At 42.6% G+C, this 14,254-nt stretch overlaps 1 protein-coding gene across 1 annotated transcript; it reads right to left on the bottom strand.

The window, feature by feature from the left end:
* Positions 1-876: 876 nt before the first annotated feature.
* Positions 877-6,948, bottom strand: LOC137295804 (uncharacterized). Its single transcript, XM_067827357.1, has 5 exons — positions 6,735-6,948; positions 6,145-6,217; positions 4,414-4,495; positions 3,251-3,387; positions 877-2,169 (listed from the first exon to the last, which is right to left on the bottom strand). Exons 2-5 carry the CDS (start codon positions 6,191-6,193, stop codon positions 1,820-1,822), a joined length of 618 nt encoding a protein of 205 aa, XP_067683458.1. The 5' UTR covers positions 6,194-6,217; positions 6,735-6,948; the 3' UTR covers positions 877-1,819.
* Positions 6,949-14,254: the final 7,306 nt, after the last annotated feature.

Raw genomic sequence — 14,254 nt, 5'->3', positions numbered from 1 at the left:
GTTGCTGTTTGTGTTTTGCTTTTGTTTGTTCGTTTGTTTTGTTTTTGTTTGGGGGGTAGGTTTTTTTCATTTCTATTTGTTTGTTAGGAGGGAGTGCAGGAATTTGTTCACGAATATAGTATGTATTTCAATGAATCTCATATACGTTTGACACAAATGAATTAACTGGGATCTGGAAAAGTCATGGTACACCTCGCTACCAGAATATCACGCTTGATCCCCAAGTACCAAGTTGTCCGACCCCCAAACTGCTCTTCTTACCCTAGGTTTGCTGCTTTATACTCTTCTGAGTGACATTAGAAGAGTACACAGTCACATTTGCTGTCAGCGTTGCAGCCCTGCTGGTACTTTGGACCAAGCTAGGATTGAACTTCAGAAACCCATGCTTGTCCGACCCGTGAACGTTCCGGGGTAGAATAGGCCTTCAGCAACCCATGCTTGCCACAAAAGGCGACTGTGCTTGTCGTAAGAGGCGAATAACGGGATCGGGTGGTAAGGCTCGTTGACGTGGTTGACAAATGTCAGTTATTAATTGCGCAGATCGATTCTCACGCAGCTGATCACTGGATTGTCTTGTTCAGATTCAATTCTTCACAAACCACCGCCAAATAGCTGGAATATTGCTGATTCCTGCATAGAACTGAAGTCTTTCACTCACTCTGACACTTCGGGTAACGCAGAAGGCTGCAGTGTTTGGAAGTCTACATGTCTTCCGAAAACGTCTCAGCAGGTTTGACTGAGTAGCACCATGTAGGTAAAGTGCTGTAGACTGTCTGGGCTGAGTGTAGAGAGGAGAAGGATGGTGAAGAACTTAATCAGTCTTAGCACGAACAGTGATAATAGGTAACACACAAAAATTCTACATCCACAACTATGTATTATCAAAACTACCTTTATTGTTCATGATCATGAAGAACCAGCGATTCAAAGCACATTCAGACCCTTTGCTATTGCCCTTCATCAACAGGGACTCTTGTTTCTATGTAAAGTCGTTAAACATGACAGCAATGCTAACAGTGTCAAGGCTGTAGATCAAATTTGCCATGGAACAGACTTCACATAACTCACTTATCCCAAACCATATAGACAAACATGTTTTAAACACTAAACATATTGTATTATTGTGACTACTAATTATAAATATATGAAGCAGGTTACAGGTTCATTTTATTCAGCTGATGTGAACATATATTGATCCATATGAACATTAAGTTCAGTGATTTAACTATGACAAAACGAGATCTCATTCCAAGAAAACATCTTTCGGAATACCTTGGCACCGAAGTGGCAGGTATAATCCACACAGTTCAAAGGCTGAAGGGCCTGATACTGACAGATCACCAGAGCCCTTTTCCTCAAAGCGATCGTGAGGCTATAGCTGTCGTAAGTCTAAGTTAAAGTATGGCAGTTAGGAGCACTACAACCACTTTGTGGAACGGGGGCATAGTTCTCTGCCCTTTGTCGTATTTTTGACAACCAGTCAAGTGCGAGAGATTGTGGAGGGGGCTGAGAGACAACGGCATAGCAACAGAGGAGGAGTTAATTGTGGCTAATTGGTTTGCAAAATGTAAAAATTATTTTTAAGGAAGCATATGTGAGACCGTAAAGAACACAGGGTTCTTTTTTTATTAAAATGTGACGTTATGTGTCTTCCATATTACTGACGGCAACCCTTCATGACGTGACACATTAGCTACACCGTGTAGTGACATGACAGTAATTTCACTTCTTTTGAGCAGTATAGGTCGGTATACACCAATTCATTTCCTATATGTATGTGCACAGTTGCGAGAGGCTGTAATCAAAACAGATGCTAACTTTAGTTAGGGGAAGGCGCCTGCTGAGGAGGAGGATTCGAAGGAGCAGCACTAGCAGGAGAGGGGTTAGGAGTAGAAGCAGGAGCAGCAGCAGGATTAGCAGGAGCAGGAGTAGCAGGAGCAGGATTAGGAGGAGGTTGATTAGCAGCAGCAGGAGCAGCAGAAGCAGAATTAGGAGGAGGTTGTGTAGCAGGAAGAAAATAAGGAGGAGGAAGATTAGCAGAAAGTGGGTAGGAAAGAAGAGGATTAAGAAGAGGCTGCATTCGAGAATGAAGTGGCGGATGGGGAACGGCACTGTATCCAAAAGGCTGAACCATCTCGGTTGAATACCCAGCCATTTGGGCAGCCAGTGCTAAAAACACGAAAAGAATATTTCAAGAATTATATTTGTGAAAACAGATATATTCCAATACATTTTCCAATAACGCATTATGATTCATGATTCTAATTCATTCATGAAAGACAAGGTTTCAGAGAAATGACCAAAATGAACTTTCTTTTAATCATTTAAACTTGCATTTGAAGGTACATACAGGTATCAATTACACAAAACAATTGCATGTACAGAGAAAGACAAGGAGACCAGAATTTGTAAAATATTCTATTTGACATTTCATCAGCATATTTAGTAACATTATTATAATTCGTATTTCAAAGGTTTCCAATCGTTTCTGCTTCTGGTCAAATATCGTATTTTAGAAAATCATGATGCTTATGTTTAGTTGGTACATTGTTCTCTCTGGAAAATCAGTGAGAATCCCTTCTTCATTGAAATGAGTTTCTATTTGAGATTTTTCTTTAAGCCAACCTACTAGTGTGCTCCACAGTAGCCATACACAAATCACATTCCCAAAATAAATGCTGCAAAAGTCACATTTATCTGATGTGGTATAGCCCATTCTTTGTAAACAGATATTGGTTTGTAGGGTATAGCGTAGGATTTCGTACTAGAAGTTGGATCCACTGAATGTGGACAAACAGAAACTAACAAGAGCATAATAAAAGTACTCGAATATGTTCTTTACTGAGGATCCTCCATGATATTGCTGCGATATCGTTAAAAGCGGCGTAAAACTCATCTTACTTAGAAAGTGTAATCCCAAGAATAGACGAGTAACTTTTTTAATGGCATTGTCTACTCACAGCTTTCGGCCGTAGGAGCCGTGCCAATTTACACCTATCAGAAGGGTAAACAAGACCGTAGTCTTACCGATCACTGGTCTGCCTTCGTTTTTTGTGAACCCGTGGTGGCTGAGTTGGTACACAAGAGCTTAGGAGGTTAGATATCATCCTTCATACAGATACGAAATGCACCTCCTTTGAGACTCTCAACACATTCTGCCCACAACATTTCAAATCACACATCTTCCAATCCCATTTTGCAATCTTTGCCACGATAACATGTCTTCGTGTATTAAGAAAAGTTTACAAACCTGTAGTTGCCAGCATGTTTGGGTCAACGCCGATAGTGCGGTCTGCTTTGTTTCCTTTCTTCACATAGACACAGACGGAAATGATGAGGATGACGATGAAGACAACGCCACCTACCGTCGACCCGACGATGACTGGACTGGAAGTCACCGAATAATTAGTGTTATGTTGCATCTGCTCTCATATATTGAAAACAATTGACATGAACGAATAGGATGATAACACATGGACAATCTGCTCATCAGTGAGGAAGTGTAATTGTGCATTAATTGAGATTATAATTATGCATGATTGAGAATATGTAGATAACGACTTATTGATTTATTTTTCACAACGTTTCTGGGCCAGTTTTTGTTGTACACTATATCATTAGCCACCTGACATTGGGGCAGGAACTAGCCAAGAACCGTTGTGAAAGATAAATAAAACATTTGTTATCTACACCAACCGGCATAAAATCTCAGTCCCATCCACGGCTTGGACATTTATCACCAGCTCTATAAATCCAGCACATTGTCTACATCGGACTATTTCTTCATTCCCAATGAGTGCCGGTTTAGACAACTTCCATTGTTCGCGGTTCTGTTGTACGGATTGCACAGGGGGCAGTTGACCAGAGAAACCTTCATCTTTGCCGGTAAGGTTCACACGTGGGTGTTTCGCCTAACCGGTGAATGACTATCGACGTGTCCTGAAATATTTGTTTAGTCATTCAGTAATATCTTCGGAGGACGGATAATCTCACTCCGTCATACCTGAATACAAGCGACATTTATATTTTATATGTCCTCATATCTCTGTCATATATTCTCTGTTTTGAAGGGTGCTTTTGGATAGCCGTATGGTTAAAGCTTTCGTTCGTCACGCCGAAGACCCGGGTTGGATTTCCCAATGTTTGAAGCCCATTTCTGGTGTCTCTCGCCGTGATATTGCTGGAACATGGCTAAATGCGGCGTAAAACAAAACTCACACTCTCTGTTCTGAAGTATCCCTGTAAATAGTTATAAATGACTTTGAGCCCAGTCAAAAAAGTGGTTGATATCAATTGCAACAACTCTTGTAGAGTACAAACAGTACTCTACAACTGGGTTGGCCTCACATTATTGTTTGGTATTTCGACCAACAAGACTGGGTTATGGAAACATACTGTAAGTACAATACTTACATGTTGTTTTCACAACAAGTACTCCCACAACAACCATTCTCGCAATTCATGAAGTTGTTGTAACAGAGCTCTGTCCTCACATCTGAAAATTGAATATTTCCAGAGAATCAGTTGATGTGCCGAATAAAGAAACAATCATAATCACAAGTAAATAAATTTTATACTGGGAAGAGTTTTCATGTCATAGGGGCATTTAGCATGGTTTTAAATCTTGTGGTGCGTGGTCTCGGTACTGTCTTGGTCACAGTTTACATTAATCAACGCTGGTGGCGGAGAGGTCATCAGCTCATTTGGCAGCTTAACTGCTGAGGATTCCTATGAGTTTGGTCCTGCTACGATGCACATATGACACATGTGGCCTTACCTGATGTTAGTGATTTTGTTCAAAAATTACCTTTGTGACTGGGTGCCTGATGGAAGGGTGCACGTGTCTTGTAGCATAAAATACTCACTCAAAGAAACGCAAAGGTACTTTTATTTGTGGATCAGCCATATTTCGCAGTAACACAGGTCAGTTGTCTGTTAACATATATAGCTTATACAAAATGTCACCAGTCGAAGGAGTCCATTACCAGTTGTCTTCACTATCTGTGCCCCAATGAGTCCCGGCATGGACTGAAGTCTTCTAATGCAGGTCCATATCTCTTACTGTTTCTGCTTCAGAAAGCTGATCTGACGTGAGGGGCTCCGGCTGACGTTCATGTACATGTTGGCAGAGGCCATCCCGCAAATGCTCGATGGGGTTGAGGTCGGGGCAAACTAGCATTGTAATGTTTTCATTCTGCCCTACAGCGGCATATATTGTGTGCGGCCTTGCACTGTTTTTCTAGAACAATTTCTTCAACGTTCATTTCGATGTTGAAAAGCACCTATCTTTCCGTCAAGGCATTGAAGCGAAAAGTGATTCGTAACTAAAATATACGTGGCCAGTTTTGTAGATTCCAGAATCTAACCATTATTGCACCGCTGGACCGGTCGAAGTCGACGTAGTCGTCGCAGCACAGGTTGAAGAAATAGTGTGTTCTGGCTCGAAGTTCAGCGATTACGAACGGTTTGCGTCGAGATTCCCATCTGAATTAGGCACTTGCACTTGCAGAAACAGTTCGATTCCGAAAATAAGGCACCCGGATGTACCTATCCTCCGCTCGCTCCAGTGGTGAAGCGCGATCGGTCCCAGAACTGCACCCGCATTTAGTGCATATTTCAAACCTCTTTTACACCAAGTCATTTTCATGCAGCTTGACACTTTCGGACGTAAACGTGTATTAAAGTTTCCGAATTTTTCTTTTTCTGTATTCTTTCCTTTTTTGCGCATCGCCTTCGTTCCATGTACACAAAAAACGATTATAATGGTGACATTTTAGAAATTAAACACTGATTTCATTTCATATTTACATATCAGTGTCACCTATGCATTTCTTTAATTTATTTAATTTTGTTTTGTTTTGTTTTGAACAGGTAAATTGTTATCAGCACCACTGAGATGATCTTCGAGATGAATATTATGCGGTCTACAAACCTATTTCAAATATTTCTCTTTGGTAATTAGAATAAATCGTATCTTCATTATAATTGATCCCAAGCTTATCGGACATTTGATGATTATACTAATACTTTTAAATGTATAATTTAAGTTTTTAAAAGAAAAGGGAATAAATATACCCGTGACATTATTCATAAACATCTTTCAGTATAAGATTATCAGATGAACTTCAACCGAGGACATATTACCTTCAAGAAGAAGCAGTAGAAGACCCGTGACCAAGCCGATGGCCCCCATGGCGTTACGTCCAGATAGTGTGAGCTGAAATATCGCAAGTTTATATCACATCATTCCTTGAGTGTTTCTATTGGTAACTAAGGACGCAACCATATAGTAGCCATGGCTGATGTCAGCAACGCGCAGAAACCACCGCTGACAACCAATGAATGTACGTTTACGGATTTGTTTTGGCGAGATAATGTCATGTATGTGACTTCCTTAAAAGGCAACGATAGGTAGGATAATTATATAACTTTCAAACCACAATTTGCGACAGATCACCCAATATCTCAGGCATGCAATATAAACTGTCAGACAAACGATAAATAATGGATCGGTCCAAAACACAACAAACTTTATCGAAACGTTATTTCACCTGAAATAGTCGAATCGCGCCAAAGTTAAGGCTCAAAACCATTAAACTGACGTTCAAAAGAACATGCACACTTGGAGTTGTGTGATCGTGTTTTTTAAAACAAAAAAAACTAGATAAACAATGTTTAACTAATGAGTACACAGGTAAGTTACAATCCGACACTTTCCAAATCATTTACGTTACCTTTTGGAAAACAATTTCCCAACAGGTGTGCGTCTTCTAACGTATATATATAAGCATACAAAATCCATTTATCGAATAACAAATTCTCGTTAAGTTAACCTCCATTAATAGGCACACAGTTGGATTGAAATAAAGACTGAGATATAACGTGTAAATTGCTCAAACTAAACCTACACTTCGACAAACCACTCAATGTACAACCCATACATACTATGCGTATTAAGTAATCTGACAATATTGTGCACAAGGATTGTTACATACATATGCGGCCACATACAAGTTCATTGTGAAGCAAAGGGTAAGGGCATGCCTCCAATACCCTAAATGTGTGAGCTAAAACTAATGCTGATCTCAAATCGATTGATTTGCTTTTATCACATCTTTTTTCTGTCTTGTGCCATTGTATTATTTAGACAGGAACCTCGGGGAGGTACGTTGTTGTTCAGTGTGCGCCCTATATATGTCGTAGGGAGATAAGACAATGTCAAAGTTGTAACACATTTGTCTGCATGGCTACTAAACAATCCCTTTCCTATTCCGCACAACATAGTGCACTATCTCTCAGTGGAAAGGTTACCAGCGGTGGTGTAAACTGCTAAGGAAAAGAAACTTTTAAATATGCCCTCGTGAAGGTTTAATGAAAGAACACACACAGACACACACAGACACACACACAGACACAAACACACACAGACACAGACACAGACACACACACACACACACACACACACGATGAAACATTGACGGAACAGTTCGTATTGCAGAGTGGAAACCATCAGCAAATAACGCTCCAAACGGCTGTGGGTTTGGACCTCAAATTCACCATGATTGTTTCAAGGTTTGTTGGCACCATATCCACTGGGACAAGTGTAGGGTCTTTTCTCCCACATCAAGCTAACACGCCATGACAAAATCTAAATACAATTCAACAGAGGGTCAACCTGAACTTAGACTATGTCAACATATAAGTCGGTGTTGAGCCGGAAGCTCTGAGACGATGAAATCAATCAGGATGCAACAGATGTACATCCTTGTAAGCTAACAACACCACTACAATAAATAGGTTTTTTTTAAACCAAACTCTCTTCATGACTAAGACAACGTATAATTTGTAAGAGGCATTTGTCATTTAATGTCTATCTCGTCATATTTCAACTATCAATCAGCTGCACTCGTAGGTGAGTAATTTACATCCATGGTACGTTCAAGCTGTAACAAGTCCTTGTTGTATAGCAAATGTCTTGGGTACTTTTAAAGCCCATCTTCAAATCTGTAATTGTTGCATAACCCATAAATAGTCGACCAGTAACACTCTGATTTTTAGGATTTTGTGTATAAGCAGTTTCCAGAAGGTGACTCACATTCACAGAAATATGAAATGAAAGTACCATTGCTCTCCATTTATGAAAACTTACAGAATGACAATTTAGTAACGAGCAACCACACACCATCACCACCACCACCAAACACTACAACCAAACACCACCACCACCACACACCATCACACACCACCACCACCAACAACAACAACACCAACACCACACACAACCAAACACCACCAACACCAACACCACCACACACCACACACCACACACCACCACCACCACCACCACACAACCAAACACCACCACACACCACCATCACACCACCACCAACACCACACACAACCAAACACCACCACCACCACCACCACAGACCACCACCACACACCAGCACTACCACCATCACACCACCACATCCAACAAGACACATAACCAAAGACCACCACCACCACACACCACACACCACCACCACCACCCACAACAAAACACCACCACCTCTATGTGTAGCATAAGTCTTGGGTAGTTTTAAAGCCCATCTTCAATCTGTAATTGTTGCATAACCCATAAATAGTCCACACACCACCAACACCAACACCAACACCACCACACACTACAACCAAACACCACCACCACCACACCACACACCACACACCACCACACACCACACACCACCACCACCACCACACACCACCACACACTACAACCAAACACCACCACCACCACCACCAACACCAAACACTAAAACCAAACACCACCACACACCACCACCACCAAACACTACAACCAAACACCACAACACACCACTAGCACCACCACCAGCACCACCACCACCAAACACTACAACCAAACACCACCACACACTACCACACACCACCACCACCACCACCACCAAACACTACAACCAAACACCACCACCACCACCACACACCACCACACACCACCACATACCGTCCCTACGAGGGTTGGCTGAAAAGTTCTCAGCCTGAGTGGTTTTTCCCCACCAGGTAGAGACAGGTGTTTGCCACCAATGAGGACAATCATTTAGTGAATCATAGACACAAGAACTACAAACGTACTAATAGTTTTATCTCAACTACAGCTCTTTTGGTAAACCTACCCTCTGAAATCAACAGAAAAGGACAAAACTGAATACAGGGCAGTCACTACAACCAAACACTACCAACAAACACTAAAACCAAACACCACCACAAAACACTACAACCAAACACCACCACACACCACCACCACACACCAGCACTACCACCATCACACCACCACATCCAACAACACACATAACCAAAGACCACCACCACCACACACCACACACCACACACCACACACCACACACCACACACCACCACCACCACCCACAACAAAACACCACCACCACCACCTCTATGTGTAGCATATGTCTTGGGTAGTTTTAAAGCCCATCTTCAATCTGTAATTGTTGCATAACCCATAAATAGTCCACACACCACCACCACCACCAACACCACCACACACTACAACCAAACACCACCACCACACACCACACACCACACACCACACACCACACACCACACACCACACACCACCACACACCACCACACACCACCATCACCACACACCACCACCACACACTACAACCAAACACCACCACCACCACCACCACCACCAAACACTACAACCAAACACCACCAACAACCAACACCAACACCACCAAACACTACAACCAAACACCACCAACCAACACTACAACCAAACACCACCACACACCACCAGCACCACCAAACACTACAACCAAACACCACCACCACCACCACCACCACCAAACACTACAACCAAACACCACCACCACCACCACCACCACCACCAAACACTACAACCAAACACCACCACACACACCCCACACCACCACATACCGTCCCTACGAGGGTTGGCTGAAACGTTCTCAGCCTGAGTGTTTTTTTCCCACCAGGTAGAGACAGGTGTTTGCCACCAATGAGGACAATCATTTAGTGAATCATAGACACAAGAACTACAAACGTACTAATAGTTTTATCTCAACTACAGCTCTTTTGGTAAACCTACCCTCTGAAATCATCAGAAAAGGACAAAACTGAATACAGGGCAGTCACTACAACCAAACACTACCAACAAACACTAAAACCAAACACCACCACCAAACACTACAACCAAACACCACCACACACCACCACCAACACCACACACAACCAAACACCACACACCACCACCACACACCACCACCACACACCAGCACTACCACCATCACACCACCACATCCAACAACACACATAACCAAAGACCACCACCACCACACTCCACACACCACACACCACCACCACCACCCACAACAAAACACCACCACCACCACCACCTCTATGTGTAGCATATGTCTTGGGTAGTTTTAAAGCCCATCTTCAATCTGTAATTGTTGCATAACCCATAAATAGTCCACACACCACCACCACCAACACCAACACCAACACCACCACACACTACAACCAAACACCACCACCACCACACCACACACCACACACCACCACCACCACCACACACCATCACACACTACAACCAAACACCACCACCACCACCCCCACCAAACACTACAACCAAACACCACCAACACCAACACCAACACCAACACCACCAAACACTACAACCAAACACCACCAACAAACACTACAACCAAACACCACCACCAAACACTACAACCAAACACCACCACACACCACCACCACCAAACACTACAACCAAACACCACCACCACCACCACCACCAAACACTACAACCAAACACCACCACACACCACACACCACACACCACCACCAAACACTACAACCAAACACCACCACACACCACACACCACACACCACCACCAAACACTACAACCAAACACCACCACCACCACCACACATCACCACACACCACCACATACCGTCCCTACGAGGGTTGGCTGAAAAGTTCTCAGTCTGAGTGGTTTTTCCCCACCAGGTAGAGACAGGTGTTTGCCACCAATGAGGACAATCATTTAGTGAATCATAGACACAAGAACTACAAACGTACTAATAGTTTTATCTCAACTACAGCTCTTTTGGTAAACCTACCCTCTGAAATCATCAGAAAAGGACAAAACTGAATACAGGGCAGTCATCAAGTGGCAGACAAAGCCTTGATGATGACCCACGCTCAGGAAGGCCTTCAACAGCAACCACTCAAGAAAACATCACGCGAGCGCTCGATATGTTGATGGATGATCGACGATTGACTACTCGACATATTGCTAGTGTAGTGGGCATCTCTCATGAGAGGGTTGAGCATATTATCACCTACGAATTAGGAATGACGAAAGTTTCTGCAAGATGGGTGCCAAAGCTCTTGACAGCAGAACAGAAACGTGTCAGGTTCCAGATGTCCCTTGACAATTTGCGTCGTTTTGAAGCAGATCCCGATGATTTTGTGGCACGATTTGTAACCATGCATGAGACCTGGATACATCACTTTCAACCAGAAACAAAACTACAGTCAAAACAGTGGAAGCATCCTGATTCACCAGCTCCGAAGAAAGCCAAGTCTGTTCCTTCAGCTGGGAAGGTGATGGCATCAGTCTTTTGGGATTCCAGGGGTATTCTGCTCATTGATTATCTTGAAAAAGGTCAAACTATCAACGGCAGATACTATGCTGATCTACTGAGCCAGTTGCGAGAAGCAATCAAAGCCAAACGACGAGGGATGATCGCTAAAGGTGTCCTCTTCCACCAAGACAATGCGCCTGTTCACAAATCGGTGGTGGCCATGTCAACAATCCGCGATTGTGGCTTTGAACTCATTGACCATCTCCAGTTCCGGCCAGATAGTTCTCACCCTATGTAACAAAAACTGACCACTTGTGAACATGCACTCATCGTGCGCCATCACACTGGAAATCATTAACAGCCATTCCATGTACACATGATTACAGTCCTTTAAAGAATATCTGTTCAACTTGACCCGGCTAAATTTGTAAGCACGGGAAGCTAGACGCATGAACCCTTCCACGTCCGCCGCATGGGACCTCTGTCTTCCACATGCCCTGGGTTGTTCTGTTTGGGCGTTTGAATTAAACGTGATGCAGGTGTGTTTCACCACCCCTATTTTTCACCAATGTTTCAATTCTCTCGACCTCAACGAATACTGAATTAGTTGCCCCGCTACATGTTCAAACATGTTGCCCATTTAGCATACAAAAAGTTTCGTTTGCCTCAAGGTACAAATGACCTCACCACATTTAAGCGGATATATAGTTTAGGGTGTTCAAGTATGTTTTGTAGTATATTATCCTGCGTTGCTGTTTTCGCTTTTTCGTTATAAGAATTAAATAAACGAATAACATATACGCAAATCACCATACGAATTTGGTGTGAAACCATCAAATAACGAAATTTTAGTCCAAATATACTAAACAGCAAAAGAAACGCAAGTGAAATTTGAAATTTCGTAAAAGTGATCGTGTTTATGTCTATGTCATGTTGTATAATCTTTACAAACAACAGGTTGCGTTTCTTTTGCTGGTCAGTATACATGTGCAAAAGAATATAAAAGCGGATTACGGCAAATCTGGAAACATCGTATTTTTGTGTGTAGTTATTCTTCAAAAATAAAACGCTTTCTGAACGACTTTTTGGCATCGAATGTCCGTGTTAAAAACGTCGTTACATGATATGATCCTAATATACTGTAGGAGAACGATGTTATCAGACCCTTCTCATGATTGACGTTGACAGCACCTAACAATGATCACCTGCTGATTGTCTGATTATAGACAGGGGTTTGTGTGGGTAAGTTTAGTTTTACGCATTTAGCAATATTCCACCTACATGGTGGCTGCCTGTAAATAATCGAATTTAGACCAGACAATCAGGTGGGGAACTGCGCCATTGGGAAACGATGACGTGTGTCTACCAAGTCAGCGAGCCTGACCAACCAATCTCGATAGTCATTTCTCACGAGAAGCATGGATTATTGAAGGCCAACATGAGTTTGAAACTGTGCGCATTCTGCCAGCAAACTGATTTAAATGGACTGCACGGGCCTACATATTAATAAATCAAAATATACTCTTAAAAACAGGTAACGAAAACGTGAAATTTTCCTTGTAGTTCCTTAGAAACTCAGTTACGAAAGCTTAACATTTTGTGTTATGGTGCTTAGAAAATGTATTTTAATCGCACGAATCCATGACTTTGTATACAGATGAGTGACAGTGAAAATTCGCAAAAAAACGGAACTGCTGTTTTTAGTCACTTGCAAAAAGACATGGTATGCACATGCAAAAGGCACATCAAGCACTATGAAAGTGCAGGGTTCCCGATTTTGCTTCACCTCAGTTCAAACGTTTTAGCACGGATTCCATAATGCCAAGACTGCGCGAATCTCAGAGGTACAACGGAACTGAACGGTTGTAAGCAGGTGAGTCCAAATCAAAGGTTGCAATGTCTTGCAACGTCTCTCCTAGAACTATATCGAGGAGATGGAACCGGCAGCAGTGATCAACACGTGACCTTCCCAGATCCGATAGGCCATGTGTCACTACTTCCACACAAGACTGCTGCATTCGGTTTCGGCACCTACCCCAAAGGGCGACAACTGCTGTCTCCACTGCATCCTCCGTACTGGGACTGTGCATTACTGGGACAGTATTTTTTCTGCATAGTATCGACATAAATGGAAACAAAGATACCTTTTGGTGGATTCAGATTGGATTTTGTTCCATGTTATAGACAATATTGTAAAAGGTTCAAATCTGTGAAAAAGACATGTTGAAAATAACTATTGTCGTACATGCAATTTGACATGGTTCTGGATGCAAAAGCAATCCTGTCCTGTCAACAGTGTCTTAAGAGCCAGAAAGCATAGTTAGTGTGAATATTTTGTGTAACCACCACGCACACGCACGACTGCCTCAATTCGTCTCCTCATTCCCTGGATCGGTCTTTCAATCTAACGCTGAGAGAGCCTGGCCCATTCTTCATGCAGTACAGCTTCCAGTTCACGTAAAGTTTGTACAGGGGGTCTCTTTGTCGAACTCGACGGCCTAAGATATCCTAAATATCGGATTGAGATCAGAACTTCCGGCAGGCCAGGGAATTGTCTCTACAGCGTTTCGACGTTAAAATTGAATTACGGCATGTGGTCTGTGGCGTCTCGCGTTGTCAC

Source organism: Haliotis asinina, chromosome 9, assembly GCF_037392515.1.
Source record: "Haliotis asinina isolate JCU_RB_2024 chromosome 9, JCU_Hal_asi_v2, whole genome shotgun sequence".
NCBI classification, from domain to species: domain Eukaryota; kingdom Metazoa; phylum Mollusca; class Gastropoda; order Lepetellida; family Haliotidae; genus Haliotis; species Haliotis asinina.
Note: the sequence above shows the minus strand (reverse complement) of the source record. Positions and strands in the feature narration are given on the sequence as shown.

Excerpts from the sequence above, each read along its gene's own strand:
- LOC137295804 (XM_067827357.1), bottom strand. The coding sequence starts at position 6,193 with ATGGGGGCCATCGGCTTGGTCACGGGTCTTCTACTGCTTCTTCTTGAA. Across the intron at positions 4,496-6,144 it reads TCTACTGCTTCTTCTTGAAG|ATGTGAGGACAGAGCTCTGT; the intron begins GTAATATGTCCT and ends TTCAATTTTCAG. Across the intron at positions 2,170-3,250 it reads AAACATGCTGGCAACTACAG|CACTGGCTGCCCAAATGGCT; the intron begins GTTTGTAAACTT and ends TCGTGTTTTTAG.